This window comes from Nerophis ophidion, linkage group LG06 (assembly GCF_033978795.1).
Source record: "Nerophis ophidion isolate RoL-2023_Sa linkage group LG06, RoL_Noph_v1.0, whole genome shotgun sequence".
Classification (NCBI taxonomy): Eukaryota; Metazoa; Chordata; class Actinopteri; order Syngnathiformes; family Syngnathidae; genus Nerophis; species Nerophis ophidion.
In genome coordinates this window covers 15,380,666-15,400,781 of record NC_084616.1, presented here as the reverse complement: position 1 = coordinate 15,400,781, position 20,116 = coordinate 15,380,666, and the positions used below count along the sequence as shown (strand labels likewise).

The 20,116-nt window shown below is 40.8% G+C and overlaps 1 protein-coding gene across 2 annotated transcripts in view; it reads right to left on the bottom strand.

The window, feature by feature from the left end:
• lamb2l (laminin, beta 2-like) overlaps window positions 1-20,116 on the bottom strand; it is a 155,695-nt gene that overhangs the window by 65,890 nt on the left and 69,689 nt on the right. For both annotated transcript variants that reach the window (XM_061902749.1, XM_061902748.1), the window contains exons 4-9: window positions 15,787-15,922; window positions 11,426-11,499; window positions 7,922-8,110; window positions 3,828-3,891; window positions 1,963-2,165; window positions 118-238 (exon numbers count right to left, since the gene is read on the bottom strand). In XM_061902749.1, the coding sequence (XP_061758733.1) occupies window positions 118-238; window positions 1,963-2,165; window positions 3,828-3,891; window positions 7,922-8,110; window positions 11,426-11,499; window positions 15,787-15,922 (787 nt within the window). The remainder of the gene's footprint in view (window positions 1-117; window positions 239-1,962; window positions 2,166-3,827; window positions 3,892-7,921; window positions 8,111-11,425; window positions 11,500-15,786; window positions 15,923-20,116) is intronic.

Genomic DNA, 20,116 nt, shown 5'->3' with positions numbered 1-20,116 from the left:
ACACTAGGGCCAATTTCGTGTTGCCAATCAACCTATCCCCAGGTGCATGTCTTTGGAAGTGGGAGGAAGCCGAATAATAATAATAATATTAAAATGTTATAGGTTGTGTGTTCCTACCTTTGCAGGTGTGCGGGTTTCCGGCCTCAGCCGGTCTCCATGGCAGGTCGTTGTGGAAATGTTGGCAACGCTCGCAATTCAGGCCCTCCGTGTTGTGTTTGCAGACACAACGGCCGTGGATCTGGAAAGGAAGTGCAATAATTTTAACTAAAGATGACATAATCGGCCAATAAATGCTTTAAAAAATGTAATATCGGAAATTATCTGTATCTGTTTCAAAAAGTCAAATTTATGACTTTTTAAAGTTAAAGTTAAAGTACCAATGATTGTCACACACACACACTAGGTGTGGTGAAATTTGTCCTCTGCATTTGACCCATCCCCCTTGTTCACCCCCTGGCAGGTGAGGGTAGCAGTGAACAGCAGCGGTGGCTGCGCCCGGGAATAATTTGGGGTGATTTAACCCCCAATTCCAGCCCTTGATGCGGAGTGCCAAGCAGGAAGGCAATGGGTCCCATTTTTTATAGTCTTTGGTTTCACTCGGCCGGGGTTTGAACTCCCAACCTACCGATCTTAGGGCGGACACTCTAAACACTAGGCCACTGAGTACTGTACGGAGTGGTTCACGGACGAAGGGAGAAGTACAGAGCAGTCATAGTTCCCAACCATCCTGATTTTCCCCGGAAACTCCCGAAAATCTCCCGGGGCAACCATTCTGCCGAATTTCTCCCGATTTCTACCCAGACAACAATATTGGGGGTGTGCCTTAAAGGGACTGCCTTTGCGTGCCGGCCCAATCACATAATATGTACGACTTTTCACACACACAAGTGAATGCAAGGCATACTTGGTCAACAGCCATACAGGTCACGCTGAGGGTGGCCGTATAAACAACTTTAACACTGTTGCAAATATGCGCCACACTGTGAACCCAAACCAAACAAGAATGAACAACACATTTCGGGAGAACATCCACACCGTAACACAACATAAACACAAGAAAAACAAATACTCAGGATCCCTTGCAGCACTAACTTTTATGGGAGCTACAACATCAATCAATCAATCAATGTTCATTTATATAGCCCTAAATCACTAGTGTCTCAAAGGGCTGCACAAACCACAACACAAACCACTACGACATCCTCGGTACCCCCCTCCCCCAACTCAACCCGGCCCTCAGGGAGAGCATGTCCCAAATTCCAAGCAGCTGGTGTCAGTTGATATCGGAATCGGCAATTAAAAGTTGGACAATATCGGAATATCGGATATCGGCAAAAAAGCCATTATCGGGCATCTCTACTTAAAACACCACCAGATGCCACAATACGAGAAGGTTTCTGTGGAGAGGCGAGGCCGGCAGTCCGACAGCGAGGCAGGGCACACTCCAAGATGGCGGCGAGGAGGCGTGGACGGCGAGCAAACAGCGAGGCTGGGCGCGCCGGGATCGACGCCGCAATCGACGCCGCAATCGACGCCGCAATCGACGCCGCAATCAATATAAGGTGCATGGATCGCCCAGCTGGGCACAATTTAATTACCCTCTCGCACTGTATAAAATGCCGGCAGCCGTAAACGTCAGGGAGAGAGGCGGAGTGAAGAGAAAGAGCCAGAGAAAAGCGGATGCCGAGCAAGAGCGGAAAAGAGCACACGGAAGACGACGACGACGCAAGCAGCTGAAAAGCTAAAGCGAGGAGAGAGAGACTGAGGACCCGGCAAGAGACATTTATTCTTTGAAATAAAGAAGTCTAACCCTGCTCGCCATAATGTCATTCCTTGGTGGTCCTTGGAACCCGTACAATGGCAAGAGACTGTCACAGTTTAATTTCCCAAAAGACGGTTGGTTAAAAGGCAAATGAGGTCAAAACAAACAAACAAAAAAAGATATAGTAGTGTTAAACCCACCATGCCGTTCTCTCGCGCGTGGACTCCCGGTACGGGGGCGCACTCAGAGGCGTGTCCGTAGCAGAAGCAGCTCCCTCGGACCACCAGCTCGTAGATGGCGTAGTAATACTTCTGCAGCACGTCAGAGCGTCTGTCCAGGAGGTCGTCTCCTAGCGTGTTCAGCTTGGTGAAGTTGATGCGCAGGTTGGTGATTCGCAGAAGTTCTACACGACATATAACGAGACCATTACAAATTTCATGCGTTCATTCTTCTACAGTTACCTCAGTGTCCATTCATCTCTGCGCTGCGCTGGGCGTACCGCCGAGAGCCGGAATTCATTCGACTCAATCAGCACTCAACATACCTGTCGCTGATGAGATTCCTGCCTTTTTAAGCCAAAGCAAACCTGGGTTCCGGCCAGAACGTAGCGATGTGTTCCAGTACAGTAAGCCGACTCTTTAAGCTCTAAGCAAACTCTCTGTGTTTCTTCCTCCGTGTTTGTCTCGTGTCCCCCCCTTGTCGCCTTCCAGCAGCATACCTTCGTTCCCGCGTCACGAGCTGTGTGTCTCGTTCCCTGTGTTCCCTCTGGTTCCCTGGCTGCATCCTGGATCTCGACTTCCCACCTGGACACAGACTTTGACGGCTGGCTATTGTCCCCAACTTCCTGCCTATCTCACGAACCTTCCAGCATCCCTTGCCCCTCTTGGACTTCCGCACCTTGCTCAACACTACTCTATGCAAACTCTCTCTCTGTGTTTCTCCCCCTCCCACATTCCATACTTTTGTATGTATGTATGTATGTGTATATATATATATATATATATATATATGTAGGTGTGGGAAAAAATCACAAGACTACTTCATGAAGTAGTCTTGTGATTTTTTCCCACACCTACATATTGCGCTCTACCACGGTATCGAGCACTATTCTCTGGATAATCCAATCAAGACATATATATATATATATATATATATATATATATATATATATATATATATATATATATATATATATATATATATATATATATATATATATATGTGTATATATATGTATGTATATGTACATATACAGTATATATGTACATACATATATATGTATATATATACATATATATGTATATATATACTGTATATGTATATATATGTAATATATATATATATATGTGTGTATATATATGTACACATATCTATATATGTACATACATATATATGTATATATATACATATATATGTATATATATATATACATGTATGTACATATATACTGTATATGTATATATATATGTAATATATATATATATATGTGTGTATATATATGTACATACATATATATGTATATATATACATATATGTATATACATACATATATGTATATATATATACATATATATGTATGTACATATATACTGTATATGTATATATATGTACATACATATATATACATATATATGTATGTACATATATAGATATATGTACATACATGTATGTGTATGTATGTGTGTGTGTATATATATATATCTATATATATATATATATATATATATATATATATATATATATATATATATATATATATATATAAAAAATATATATATATATATACACACATACAGACACACACATCTGCGGTCACCTCTAAGGTTTCTCATTGTCCCATTGAGTGGAGTTTTTCCTTGCTCTGATGTGGGATCTGAATCGAGAATGTCGTTGTGGCTTGTGCAGCCCTTTGAGACACTCGTGATTTAGGGCTATATGACTAAACATTGATTGATTGATTGACATTGAAGTGTGACTGTGTAGACGTGGCCAAGAAATGCAGTTCAGTGGAAATGTGGATGCATATTTTCCATATCACTGCATCCTCTAACAATAACTTGCTCACCTTGTATGTCCAAGCTGTAAGGGTCTTTCACGTGAATGGCAGGATCCAGCACTTTGTAGATCACCTTTCAAAGAAAACAGAAAAGCTTAGACGAACTCCACTCATATATTTTCCACAGGGTCCAAACGTGCCGCGTGCAGGTATATTGAAAGGTGTGAAGGACCCTTTTAAAATGTGTTATATTTTATGTTATTAAACATGCTAAAATCTACTCTTTTGTTATTAGCTCTGCAACATCATTGCCCTTTTGAGGGCTTTAACAGCAAATCTGGCAAACGTGTATTTATACAGGGGTCCCCAAACTTTTTGACTACAGGGCCGCATTGCATTAAAACAATTTGGCTGGGGGCCGCTATATATATATATATATATATATATATATATATATATATATATATATATATATATAAATGTGAATGTGTATATATGTGTGTGTATAAATGTATATGTATATATAAACACATACATATACGGGGCGGTATAGCTCGGTTGGTAGAGCGGCCGTGCCAGCAACTTGAGGGTTGCAGGTTCGATTCCCGCTTCTGCCATCCTAGTCACTGCCGTTGTGTCCTTGGGCAAGACACTTTACCCACCTGCTCCCAGTGCCACCCACACTGGTTTAAATGTAAAAATTAGATATTGGGTTTCACTATGTAAAGCGCTCTGAGTCACTAGAGAAAAAGCGCATTATAAATATAATTCATTAATTCACTATACATACTCACACATATATACACACACACATATATACAAATATACACACACACAAATATTTACACATATACACACACAGACACATATATACATATACACATACATACATATATATAAATACACATACATATACATACATACATATATATACATACATACATATACATATATACATACATATACATACATACATTTATATATATACATACATATATACATTTATATATATACATACATATATATATATATATATATATATATATATATATATATATATATATATATATATATATATATATATATATATATATATATTCTTCGCACACTAATTGACCTAAAGAGCGCACTTGCTGCATGTCACGTTATCGATGGTAAAATGCATTTTTAGACAGTATGATTTGCCTGAGTGGCTAGGAGATGGCAGAAAATAGACTAGTAAGGACAGATTTAATAAAAAAAAAGAATAATAAAAACATTTTTTAATTTTTTTTTAACTTGGGACTTCCCGCGGGCCGGATTTTGGACGCTGGGGGGTCGTATCCGGCCCACCGGCCGTAGTTTGGGGACCGATGATTTAACAGTGATTTGTTTTTAAGCAGATTTTTTTTAAATCGACACATTTGGTTGGGTGAAGGACGCAAAGGGCCTGATGTACTAAGATCCAAATTATATGTGCTAAATCCATCCATCCATTTTTCTACCCTTTGTCCCTTTCAGGTTTGTGAAGTGTGTTGGATGTGTGTCAAAGTCAATTATCTATGATTAGTATTAGAAGGAGCTCAGGGTGCCACCCGAGCACCCCTAGGGAGGAGGCCACGGGGAAGACCCAGGACACGTTGGGAAGACTATGTCTCCTGGGTGGCCCGGGAACGCCTCGGGATCCCTTGGGAGGAGCTGGACGAAGTAGCTGTGGAGAGGGAAGTCTGGGTTTCCCTGCTTAGGCTGCTGCCCCCGCGACCCGACCTCGGATAAGCAGAAAAAAAATGGATTGATGGATAGTATTACAACCGGCCCGCAGGCCACAGCCACCTGCTGCCGTTTTGCAGGCAGCAATACTCCATCAGTGTTGGCGCTAGGAACTTTCAAAATGGGGTCCAAAAGTACATTTTTGGGGTCCCACTTTTTTGTAAGCGTTTTGAAAACAAATGATAAATGCATGCATTATTTTGTCATATCTCACTATATCTATATTGTGTTTTGGAAAAAGGTTGTCACAAATGTTACTTAATTCATTAAAAATACTAAAAACTAAAACAATTTTTTATGCATATATAAATGTATTTGTGAGTAATATTAGTGGGTGATGTATAATTGATAATTGAGGTTTTTACATGTACAGTAGGGAAGGGATACACGTCGTCCCATTCCTGCAATCATTTTGCAATGCGGTCTGCTGAAAATGATGGAAAGCGACACTCTGCATAGCAACTGCCGCTGTGGTCAAAGTTGGAATTGCCACAAAACACATTTTAAATATATCTAATACTCTACTCCCATTGAACCCCCCTCCCCAATTTGTCACGTGTCATGTGTCAGGTAAACATGTGTCACTGGTGTAGAGAATGAGTTTTGACTGATGGAAAGAGACCCTCTTCATAGCAACTGACGCTGTGGTCAAAGTTCGAATTGCCACAAAAGACATTTTGAATGTATCTAATAATCTACTCCCATTGTGAACCCCCCCACCACAATTAGTCACGTTTCATGTGTCAGGTAAACAGGTGTTACCGGTGTAGAGAATGAGTTTTGACTCTACATAGCAACTGGCGCTGTGGTCAAAGGTAGAATTGCCACAAAAACATTTTAAATACATCTAATACTCTACCAACCCCCCAATTTGACACGTTTCATGTGTCAGGTAAACAGGTGTCGCCAGTGTAGAGAATGAGTTTTGACTCTACATAGCAACTGACGCTGTGGTCAAAGTTGGAATTGCCACAAAACACATTTTAAATATATCTAAAACTCTACTCCCATTTTGAATCCCCCAATTTGTCATGTTTCATGTGTCAGGTAAAGAGGTGTCACCGGTGTAGAGAATGAGTTTTGACTCTACATAGCAACTGGCGCTGTACTCAAAGTTGGAATTGCCACAAAACTCTACTCCCATTGTGAACACCCCAATTTGTCACATTTCATGTGTCAGGTAAACTGGTGTCACCGGTGTAGAGAATGACTTTTGACTCTACATAGCAACTGGCGCTGTGGTCAAAGTTGGAATTACCACAAAACACATTTTAAATATATTTAATACTCTACTCCCATTGTGAACCCTCACCCAATTTGTCACGTTTCATGTGTCAGGTAAACAGGTGTCGCTGGTGTAGAGATTGAGTTTTGACTGATAGAAAAAGACCCTCTACATAGCAACTGACGCTGTGGTCAAAGTTGGAATTGCCACAAAACTCTACTCCCATTGTGAACCCCCCCCAATTAGTCGCGTTTCATGTGTCAGGTAAACAGGTGTCACCGGTGTAGAGAATGAGTTTTGACTCTACATAGCAACTGACGCTGTGGTCAAAGTTGGAATTGCCACAAAACACATTTTAAATATATATAATATTCTACTCCCATTGTGAACCCCCCAATTTGTCAAGTTTCATGTGTCAGGTAAACAGGTGTCGCTGGTGTAGAGAATGAGTTTTGACTGATGAAAAGAGACCCTCTATATAACAACAGGGGCTGTGGTCAAAGTTCGAATTGCCACAAAAGACATTTTAAATATATATAATACTCCCGATTTGTGAACCCACCCCCTCTTCCCTTTTTGTCACGTTTCATGTGTCAGGTAAACAGGTGTCACCGGTGTAGATAATAAGTTTTGACTCTACATAGCAACTGGCGCTGTGGTCAAAGTTGGAATTGCCACAAAACACATTATAAGTATATCTAACACTACTCCCACTGTGAACACCCCAATTTGTCACGTTTCATGTGTCAGGTAAACAGGTGTCGCCAGTGTAGAGAATGAGTTTTGACTCTACATAGCAACTGGCGCTGTGGTCAAAGTTGAAATTGCCACAAAACACATTTTAAATATATCTAACACTCTACTCCCGTTGTGAACACCCCAATTTGTCACGTTTCATTTGTCAGGTAAACAGGTGTCATTGGTGTAGAGAATGAGTTTTGACTCTACATAACAACTGACGCTGTGGTCAAAGTTGGAATTGCCACAAAACACATTTTAAATATATTTAATACTCTACTACAAATTGTGAACACCCCAATTCGTCATGTTTCATGTGTCAGGTAAACAGGTGTCGCCGGTGCAGAGAATGAGTTTTGACTGATGGAAAGAGACCTTTTACATAGCCACTGACGCTGTGGCCCTCTACATTGTGTATTCCTACTCTGTTAGCACACATTTCGCCGCTTACCTCCCCATTGGTGGAGGGCTCAATGTCAGAGTAGCGCTCCTCGCAGATGATGTCGTTGATGTGGCGCAGGGTGTTGGCGGTGACGCCCGGGAAGGTCTTCGTGCAGTTCGAGGCAAAGTAGCGGTAAGGACGCCACGAACGTCCGAAGTCAGCCGAGCGCTCGATGATCATTGCTGCTGGGCGGAATGTCTGCCAAGGAAAAAAAGGGAGTCTGCCTTTATGAACTTGAAGAACTTTTATAACTTTTATGAGGCAATGAAGCCGATTTTGTGTCAAGATGCTCGCAGTAGAACTATTGCAAAAACACATTTTTAAATGAGAAAAATGTATTCTAGAAAATAAGTTAATGAAACAATAAAATAATAATTTTCACAATTCCACTCAACCTCAAAACACATTTTAATTATATTTCCTCCAATAAAACTATATTATGTAACCGAATTGGATCATTTTTTCATTCTACAAACCCCGTTTCCATATGAGTTGGGAAAATGTGTTAGATGTGAATATAAACGGAATACAATGATTTGCAAATCATTTTCAACCCATATTCAGTTGAATATGCTACAAAGACAACATATTTGATGTTCAAACTCATAAACATTTTGTTGTTGTTGCAAATAATCATTAACTTTAGAATGTGATGCCAGCAACACGTGACAAAGAAGTTGGGAAAGGTGGCAATAAATACTAAAAACGTTGAGGAATGCTCATCAAACACTTATTTGGAACATCTCACAGGTGTGCAGGCTAATTGGGAACAGGTGGGTGCCATGATTGGGTATAAAAACAGCTTCCCAAAAAATGCTCAGTCTTTCACAAGAAAGGATGGGGCGAGGTACACCCCTTTGTCCACAACTGCGTGAGCAAATAGTCAAACAGTTTAAGAACAACGTTTCTCAAAGTGCAATTGCAAGAAATTTAGGGATTTCAACATCTACGGTCCATAATATCATCAAAAGGTTCAGAGAATCTGGAGAAATCACTCCACGTAAGCGGCATGGCCGGAAACCAACATTGAATGACCGTGACCTTCGATCCCTCAGACGGCACAGTATTGAAAGCCGACATCAATCTCTAAAGGATATCACCACATGGGCTCAGGAACACTTCAGAAAACCACTGTCACTAAATACAGTTCGTCGCTACATCTGTAAGTGCAAGTTAAAGCTCTACTATGCAAAGCCAAAGCCATTTATCAACAACATCCAGAAATGCCGCCGGCTTCTCTGGGCCCGAGATCATCTACGACGGACTGATGCAAAGTGGAAAAGTGTTCTTTGGTCTGACGAGTCCACATTTCATATTGTTTTTGAAAATATATGACATGGTGTCATCCGGACCAAAAAGGAAGCAAACTATCCAGACTGTTATCGACGCAAAGTTCAAAAGCCAGCATCTGTGATGTTATGGGGGTGCATTATTGCCCAAGGCATGGGTAACTTACACATCTGTGAAGGCCCCAGTAATGCTGAAAGGTACATACAGGTTTTGGAACAACATATGCTGCCATCTAAGCGGCGTCTTTTTCATGGACGCCCCTGCTTATTTCAGCAAGACAATGCCAAGCGTGTTACAACAGCGTGGCTTCGTAAAAAAAAGTGCGGGTACTTTCCTGGCCCGCCTGCAGTCCGGACCTGTCTCCCATTGAAAATGTGTGGCGCAATTTGAAGCGTAAAATACGACAGCGGAGACCCCGGACTGTTGAAGGACTGAAGCTCTCCATAAAACAAGAATGGGAAAGAATTCCACTTTCAAAGCTTCAACAATTAGTTTCCTCAGTTCTCAAACGTTTATTGAGTGTTGTTAAAAGAAAAGGTGATGTAACACAGTGGTGAACATGCCCTTTCCCAACTACTTTGGCACATGTTGCAGCCATGAAATCCTAAGTTAATTATTATTTGCAAAAAAAAAAAAAAAAGTTTATGAGTTTGAACATCAAATATGTTGTCTTTGTAGTGCATTCCCCTGAATATGGGTTGAAAAGGATTTGCAAATCATTGCATTCTGTTTATATTTACATCTAACACAATTTCCCAACTCATATGGAAACGGGGTTTGTATGTTGTCAATATTCAGTGTTTTATCATTCATAGATAACATTGTAAATTCCACAGTCTTTACTTTCTTGTACATTCTGGGTGTCTTATTCAGTAAAGAAAATTTCAAATTCCATTCCGTTTTTTTAAGGTTGTCTGTCATAACGTTTTTAGTTTTCAATTATTATTGTGAGGTTTTGTATTAGTGATCCTAAAAATAGATATACTTATGTATACACGTATCTCTTATGTGTGATTGCCATCATATTGCAGTCTACACGTATGTCTTATGTGTGACTGCCATCATACTGCAGTCTGCATGTATCTCTTTTATGTGACTGCCATCATATTGCAGTCTGCATGTATCTTTTATGTGTGACTGCCATCATATTGCAGTCTGCATGTATCTCTTTTATGTGACTGCCATCATATTGCAGTCTGCATGTATCTTTTATGTGTGACTGCCACCATATTGCAGTCTACATGTATCTCTTATGTGTGACTGCCATCATATTGCAGTCTACATGTATCTCTTATGTGTGACTGCCATCATATTGCAGTCTGCACGTATCTCTTATATGTGTGACTGCCATCATATTGCAGTCTACATGTATCTCTTATGTGTGACTGCCGTCATATTGCAGTCTGCATGTATCTCTTTTATGTGAGTGCCACCATATTGCAGTCTGCATGTATATTTTATGTGTGACTGCCATCATATTGCAGTCTACATGTATCTCTTATGTGTGACTGCCATCATATTGCAGTCTACATGTATCTCTTATGTGTGAATGCCATCATATTGCAGTCTGCATGTATATTTTATGTGTGACTGCCACCATATTGCAGTCTACATGTATCTCTTATGTGTGACTGCCATCATATTGCAGTCTACATGTATCTCTTATGTGTGAATGCCATCATATTGCAGTCTGCATGTATATTTTATGTGTGACTGCCACCATATTGCAGTCTACATGTATCTCTTATGTGTGACTGCCATCATATTGCAGTCTGAAAGTATCTCTTATGTGTGACTGCCATCACATTGCAGTCTTCATGTATCTCTTATGTGTGACTGCCATCATATTGCGGTTTACACATATCTCTTATGTGTGGCTGCCATCTACTGGTCTCGAGTTTTGAGAAAATGAATGCATTTTAAGTTTGCCTTATAGTCGAAAAATAGGGGAAATTTCCTCCAATAAACCTATATTATGTAACCAAATGGGATAATTGTTTAATTCTATATTTTACTGCCTAAACATAAACAATATATAAATAAATGCTGCCTAATACCACATCTTTAAATTCAATAAAACAATAAATGTAAGAAATCATCACTTAGCGTGACAAAATGTTGTTTTTACTCATCTTAAAACTATATTTGATAACAATAATTGAGCTGATGAAATACAAGCAGACTCTTAAAGAAATATGTAGTACTCAGAACTATGTACAGTACCTTGAACTTCATGATGAGATGTGTGAAGTGGAATTCAGCCTCCAGGTTCAGTCGAATGCTGACATTTTCCTCTCCTGTGCGAGGAAACCACCGTCAGAATCCCAATCACGATGACATCATCGGAACAGAAAGACGTCCGACCAACGTAACCATGACAACAATGTACAGTGAGTACTTCTGGACAAAAACAAGCAGACTTACAGCTGGTACTTTTCAACAAGTACAACTACTACCTTTGGGAAAGTATGAGAAGACTTAGAGTTTGATCTTTTGGACAAGAACAAGTAGTACTTTTGGACAAGTACAAGTAGTACTTTTGGACAAGAACAAGTAGTACTTTTGGACAAGTCCAAGTAGTACTTTTGGACCAGTACAACTAGTACCTTCTGGGAAGTATTAGAAGACTTACAGTGAGATCTTGTGGACAAGTACAAGTAGTACTTTTGGACAAATACAAGTAGTACTTTTGGACAAGTACAAGTAGTACTTTTGGACCAGTACAACTAGTACCTTCAGGAAAGTATTAGAAGACTTAGAGTTATATCTTTTGGTCAAGAACAAGTAGTACTTTTGGACAAGTACAAGTAGTATTTTAGGACAAGGGCAAGTAGTAATTTTGAACAAGTAGTACTTTTGGACAAGTACAACTAGTAACTTCCGGAGAGTATTATAAGACTTTGAGTGAGATTTTGTGGACAAGTACAAGTAGTACTTTTGGACAAGTACAAGTAGTACTTTTGGAGAACTACAAGTAGTACTTTTGGACAAAAACAAGTAGCATTTTTGGACAAGTACAAGTAGTACTTTTGGGAACGTATTAGAAAAGTTAGAGTTAGATATTGTGGACAAGTACAAGCAGTTCTTCTGAATAAGTAGTAATTTTGGACAAGTACAAGTAATATTTTTGGACAAGTACAAGTAGTACTTTTGGACAAGTACAAGTAGTACTTTTGGGAAAGTATTAGAAGACTTAGAGTTAGATCTTGTGGACAAGTACAAGCAGTTCTTCTGAACAAGTAGTATTTTTGGACAAGGGCAAGTAGTACTTTTGGACAAGTACATACTTTTGGAGAAGAACAAGTATTACATTTGGACAAGTACAAGTGGTATTTTTGTACAAGGGCAAGTAGTACTTTTGGACAAGTACGACTAGTACCTTCCGGAGAGTATTATAAGACGTAGAGTGAGATTTTGTGGACAAGTACAAGTAGTACTTTTGGAGAAGTACAAGTAGTACTTTTGGACAAGTACAAGTATTGCTTTTGGACGAGTACAAGTAGTACTTTTGGACCAGTACAACTAGTACCTTCTGGAAAGTATTATAAGACTTAGAGTGAGATCTTATGGACAAGTACAAGTAGTACTTTTGGAGAAGTACAAGTAGTACTTTTGGACAAGTACAAGTAGTACTTTTGGACCAGTACAATTAGTAACTTTGGGAAAGTATTAGAAGACTTAGAGTGAGATTTTGTGGACAAGTACAAGTAGTATTTTTGGACAAGGGCAAGTAGTACTTTTGGAGAAGTACAAGTGTTATTTTTGGACAAGTACAAGTAGTACTTTTGGACAAGTAAAAGTAGTACTTTTGGACCAGTACAACTAGTACCTTCTGGAAAGTATTAAAAGACTTAGAGTGAGATTTTGTGGACAAGTACAAGTAGTATTTTTGGACAAGGGCAAGTAGTACTTTTGGAGAAGTACAAGTAGTATTTTTGGACAAGGGCAAGTAGTAATTTTGGACAAGTACAAGTAGTACTTTTGGACCAGTACAACTAGTACCTTCTGGAAAGTATTAGAAGACTTAGAGTGAGATCTTGTGGACAAGTACAAGTAGTACTTTTGGAGAAGTACAACTAGTACCTTTGGGAAAGTATTAGAAGACTTAGAGTTATATCTTTTGGACAAGTATATACTTTTGGAGAAGAAAAAGTAGTACTTTTGGACAAGTACAAGTAGTATTTTTAGACAAGGGCAAGTAGTACTTTCGAACAAATACAAGTAGTACTTTTGGACAAGTACAACTAGTACCTTCCAGAGAGTATTATAAGACTCAGAATGAGATTTTGTGGACAAGTACAAGTAGTACTTTTGGAGAAGTACAAGTAGTACTTTTGGACAAGTACAAGTAGTACTTTTGGAGAAGTACAAGTAGTACTTTTGGACAAGTACAAGTAGTACTTTTGGGAATGTATTAGAATAGTTACAGTTAGATCTTGTGGACAAGTACAAGCAGTTCTTTTGAACAAGTAGTATTTTTGGACAAGGGCAAGTAGTACTTTTAGACAAGTACAGGTAATATTTTTGGACAAGGGCAAGTAGTACTTTTGGACAAGTACAAGTCAAACTTTTGGGAAAGTATTAGAAGACTTGGAGTTAGATCTTAAGGACAAGTACAAGTAGTACTTTTGAACAAGTAGTATTTTTGGACAAGGGCAAGTAGTACTTTTGGACAAGTACCAGTAGTACTTTTGGACAAGTACAACTAGTACCTTTGGGAAAGTATTAGAATACTTAGCGTTAGATCTTGTGGACAAGCACAAGTAGTAGTTTTGGACAAGTACAAGTAGTACTTTTGGACAAGTACTAGTAGTAATTTTGGACAAGGGCAAGTAGTTATTTTGGACGAGTATAAGTAGTACTTTTGGAATTTAGACAAGTATAAGAAGTACTTCTGAACAAAAACAATTACCTGTAGACTTACAACTGGTACTTTTAAATAAGTACAACTACACCTAAAGCTAATATTTTTGGAAAAAAGACTTAGAGCTAGTACTTTTGAACAAGTACATGTCATACTTTGACGAGAAAAAGTATTATTTTGGACAAGTACAAGTATTAATTTTGGACAAATACAAGTAGTAATTTTGGACAAGTACAAGTAGTACTTATGGTCAAAACAATTAGAATTACAGGTAGTACTTTTGGACGAGTACAACTAGCACTTTTGGAAGAGTATAAGTATAGTTACAGCTGGTACTTTTGGACAAGTAGTACCTTCAGAAAAGTACAAGTAGACCTTAAGCTAGTACTTTTGAAAATGTATAAATAGAATTACAGCTATTAGTTTTTGGACTAGTACAAGTAGTACTTTTGGATTAGGGCAAATAGTAATTTTAAACATGTACAAGTAGTACTTCTGGTCAAAAACTATTAGAGTAATAGCTGGTAATCTTGGACGAGTACAACTATTACTTATGGACAAGTACAAGTAGTAATTTGGGAATTTAGACAAGTATAAGTAGTACTTCTGAACAAAAAAAATTAACTGTAGACTTACAACTGGTAATTTTGAAAAAGTGCAACCATACCTAAAGCTAATAATTTTGGACAAAAAAGAATTGAAGCTCGTACTTTTAAACAAGTACAAGTCGTACTTTTGGACGGAAAAAGTATTAATTTTGGACGAGTACAACCAGTACTTTTGAATAAATACAAGAAGTACTTCTAGTCAAAAACTATTAGAGTAACAGCTAGTAATCTTGGAACATAAGTAGTACATTTGGAATTTAGAGAAGTATAAGTAGTACTTCTGAGCAAAAACAATTACAACTAGTACTTTCAAACAAGTACAACCACACTTAAAGCTAATAATTTTGGATAAAAGACTTAAAGTTAGTACGTCTGAACAAGTAGAAGTCATACTTTTGGATGGCAAAAAGTATTAATTTTGGACGAGTACGAGTACTACTTCTGAACAAAAACAATTAGACTTACAGTTGGGACACCTACAACTACACCTCAAGCTAATACGTTTGGAAAGTTAGTTGACTTAAATCTAGTACTTTTTGACAAGTACCAGTAGTAATTTTGGAAATTACACAAGTATAAGTAGTACTTCTGAACAAAAACAATTACCTGTAGACTTACAACTAGCACTTTCAAACAAGTACAACTACACCTAAAGCTAATACTTTTGGATAAAAGACTTAAAGCTAGTATGTCTGAACAAGTAGAAGTCATACTTTTGGATGACAAAAAGTATTAATTTTGGACGAGTGCAAGTACTACTTCTGAACAAAGACAATTAGACTTACAGTTGGGACACGTACAACTACAACTCACGCTAATACTTTTGTAAAGTTAGTTGACTTAAATCTAGTACTTTTTGATAAGTACAAGTAGTAATTTTGATTGAATACAAATACACTTATGGTTAGCACTTTTGGACATGTATAAATAGACTTACATCTAGTACTTTTGGACCAGTGAAAGTACACTTACAGCCTGAACAAATACAGATAGTACTTCTGGACGTGGAAAATTAGACATCCAGTTTCTGGATAAGTATAAGTAGACGTACAGCGAGTATTTTTGGACAGGTATAAGTAGACTTTCGGATAGTCCATGTTTTACAGTAGTACCGTTAGCAGACTGCCACCAGGTGTTGTCTCCGGTACGTTCCATGAGGTAGATCACGTTCTCGATGCGATGGCTGTTCCGGTGTCGATGAGGGTCGTACGCGTGCTGGGAGTTGCACTCGAAACATTTGTCTGACTCCTGTTGACATAAAAACAAAAAAAAATTGCAGTTGATAGCATGTAGCTCACAAAGCTACGCTAGTGTTGCTGGACTCCCCAGGCAACTTTGTCAGGATCCTCTTTGTGGACTTCAGCACCGCCTTCAACACCCTACAGAATAGTCGACTGATCCGGAAACTACACCATCTCGACATCCCCTCTCAGCTGATCCACCTCACCCACAACTTCCTAACCGACCGACTGCAAGCAGTAAGGGTGGGCTCAACCACATCCCCGGTGCTTACCATCAAGACCGGGGTCCCACAGGGATTTGTGTTGAGCCCCTTTCCTGTACACACTCTACATCAATGACTGTCGTAGCATCTGCTCACCACAACATACCACTTGTGTGGGTTTCGGGTCTGTGGGACCTGTTTTCAATTTTTATCAAAAGAAGAATGATACGATAAATTTTTCAAACTCAAACTCACTGGCTTTGGCTCATTTTCTGTGAAGAACATATCAGGATACGTATTTAATGAACACACACCATACACATTTCTATTACATACAAGATGGACCCGGGGCTAATAGAAGTGTGGAAATTGATGTTCTGTGTACCACACACACACACACACACACACACACACACACACACACACACACACACACACACACACACACACAGAAGGCGTAGACAGGAGCAGGACAGAGTGTAGGTACACAGAACATCAGAGGGTCAATTGTGCGAGAAAATGAGAGCAGACGGTGTTGACAAACAAATGTTGCAACCGCAGGTGCAGAAACACAAAAGAAGAATCCCTGTGGGATGCGGAAATTGGCAGAGAAATTTCCATGCAACGTTCATATTGCTGTTACTCAGCCAGCGTTTGTGGGTCTGACGGACCCGTTGCTTATCGGTGGCTAAGTGGTTAGAGTGTCCGCCCTGAGATCGGTAGGTTGAAGTTCAAACCCCGGCCGAGTCATACCAAGAACTATAAAAATGGGACCCATTACCTCCCTGCTTGGCACTCAGCATTAAGGGCTGGAATTGGGGGTTAAATCACCAAAAAAGAAACCCGGGCGCGGCACCGCTGATGCCCACTGCTCCCCTCACCTCCCAGGTGGTGATCAAGGGCGATGGGTCAAATGCAGAGAATAATTTCGCCACATCTAGTGTGTGTGACAATCATTGGTACTTTAACTTGAACTTATCCCAAAAAACATCTGTTCAGTATTGTGGATCCATCAGACCCTCAAACACTGGCTGAGTAACAACAATATCAACATTACATCCATCCATTCATCCATCGCCTACCGCTTATTCCCTTTGGGGGCACGGGGGGCGCTGGTGCCTATCTCAGCTACAATCGGGCGGAAGGCGGGGTACACCCTGGACAAGTCGATGACTCATCGCAGGGCCAACACTGATAGACAGACAACATTCACACACTAGGGCCAATTTAGTGTTGCCAATCAACCTATCCCCAGGTGGATGTCTTTGGAAGTGGGAGGAAGCCGGAGTACCCGGAAGGAACCCACGTAGTCACGGGGAGAACATGCAAACTCCACACAGAAAGACCCCGAGCCCGGGATTGAACCCAGGACTACTCAGGACCTTCGTATTGTGAGGCAGAGGCACTAACCCCTCTACCATCGACACAGCCATTCTTGCACTCCTCTCCAACAAATAATCCATCCTGGACTATTGTAACACAGTCAAACATTTCACAGAGTCATGCACAGCCAGTTATCTGGAAATCATTGTCAATAAAACAGAAGAAAAATGGTTCGCTTCAGCACCCCATCATTGTAAACACACCAACAGTTAAACCACTTTTAAATACCTGGGCCTAACCTTGGACCATGAACTCACCTTGGATCAGCACACCACGGACATTCAAAAAAGAAGTCAACAAAGACTGTCAGCTATCCGTAAACCCAAAGGACTATACGATGTACCTCACCTCCTGTTGGTACTGTACCAAAGCATCATTCAACCCATCCTTTTGTGCCATGTTTTTTCACTATGTCCAGAGTCGGGACCAAGTTGGAGACTGCTCGCCTGTGCATTGGTTGGGAACATCTCTGCGCTGCTGACCCGTCTCCGCTCGGGATGGTCTCCTGCTGGCCCACCAAGGACTGGACTCTCACTATTATGTTAGATCCACTATGGACTGGACTCTCACTACTATGTTAGATCCACTATGGACCGGACTTTTACAATAGTATGTTAGACCCACTCGAGATCCATTGCATCCGGTCTCCCCTAGAGGGGGTCGGGGGGTCACCCACATCTGCGGTCCTCTACAAGGTTTCTCATAGTCATACACATTGACGTCCCACTGTGTTGTGAGTTATTCCTTGCCCTTTTGTGGGCTCTGAACCGAGGATGTTGTTGTGGCTTGTGGAGCCCTTTGAGGCACTTGTGATTTAGGGCTACACAAATAAACATTGATTGATTGATTGATATGCTTTCTGTAACCAACCGGACAACATAGCAGCTAAAAACATTGGCCTACCCACACCCAACATCTCAGATCTAAACCACAGGTCCATCATTCGACTGGCAAACACAATAGTCCAGGATATGACTAACCCACTACACCAATATATCATCCCACTACCATCAGGGCGCAGGTACGGAACTATCAAATTCCGGAGGGCCCGCCTCGGGAAAAGCCTTACCCCAGCAGCTGTAGCCACCCTAAACAGCAGGCCCGACCAACCTGTCTGACAAAGCCTGTAAATGTGTTGGTCATGTATGATGTCTTTTAGTTATTTTTGCTTATAATGTGCAATGTCTATTGTTTAAATGTACGGCAGTGAAAATTAATTTCCGCAACGGGGACCAACAAATCTAAACCTAATCTAATCTTATGGACAATCTGTGACGAGCACAAAAGTCCAATAACAAAACACCACTTGGTGTTCAGCTCCGAGCGGCAGTTTCTCACAATCACGCCCCCCAGGTTTCACTGTCCTTGCCAATGTTAGCATTGAAGTCCCCCACTAGAACAAGAGAATCACCTGGGGGAGCCTTCTCCGGTACTCCCTCTACTGAATCCAAAAAGGGAGGGTACTCGTTAGCACAAACAACAGCCACAACCGGAGGCGGAGGGAATCCGCCCTCTCGTCTACCGGGTTAAAAGCCAACGTACAGACTCTGAGCAGCGGGGAAACAAGTATTGCCACCACCTCCCGTCGCTTCTTACTGCTTGCCACGGCAGAGAAGAAGAGAGGTTTGTAACCAGCCCTCTCGAGAGGGGATGGTTCCAGAGCTCTTGCTGTGCTTCGAAATGAGTCTGACAAGATTTAGACGGAACTCCTCCACCTCACGCACCAGTTCAGGCTCCTCCCCTCCCACAACCCCAGCAAGGCGACGTTCCACGTCCCAAGAACTAGCTTCTGTAGCTGAGGATCAGGCCTCCAAGGGCCACGTCTCCGGCTGATGCCCGGTTCACTTTGCACCCGACTTCTAAGTCTCATAGGAGGGGGGACCCATGTTTCCTCTTCAGGCTGAGCTATGCTTGGCCAAAAGGCGGTCGCTATCGAGCCCCAGCTCCAGGCCTGGTCCGGGCCTGAAGTCTGTCTGGTCCCTTACCTAGGACCTGTTTGTCTTGGGAGACCCTAGTAGGGGGCATAGAAGCCCCCATGCAACACAGTTCCTAGGATCATTGGAACATTCAAACACTCCACTCTTCGTCAATGGCACAGCAGTGGAGATCGTAAGCAGCATCAAGTTCCTGAGGGTGGAGATAACTAACAATGTGACCTGGTCCCTACACACCGGAGCTCTTTTAAAACGAGCTCAGCAGCATTGGATGGAAAGAGCACAGCTCCCTTCCCCCGTTCTCACCACATTCTACAGAGGCACTAAAGAGAGACTACTGACCAACTTCATTTCTGTCTGGACTGGAGCCTGCAGTGCCTCACACTGGAAGTCTCTGCAGGCGGTGGTGATGACGGCGGAAAAGGTCATCAGGACTCCTATCCAGGAAATCACGAAAAAAGCCGCTGCCTGACCAGGGCTCAGAAAATTTGTAGGGACTCCTCCCATACCTACCAAGGACTGTTTTCACTGCTGGACTCTGAAAAGAAGTTCCGCAGCCTCCGTAGCAGAACCTCCAGGTTCTGTAACAGCTTCTTCCCTCAAGCCATCGGACTCTTGAACGCATCAAAATAACTCCCTCAATCCCCCCCAAAAAACGGATTAACTCGCTGGATTATAAAG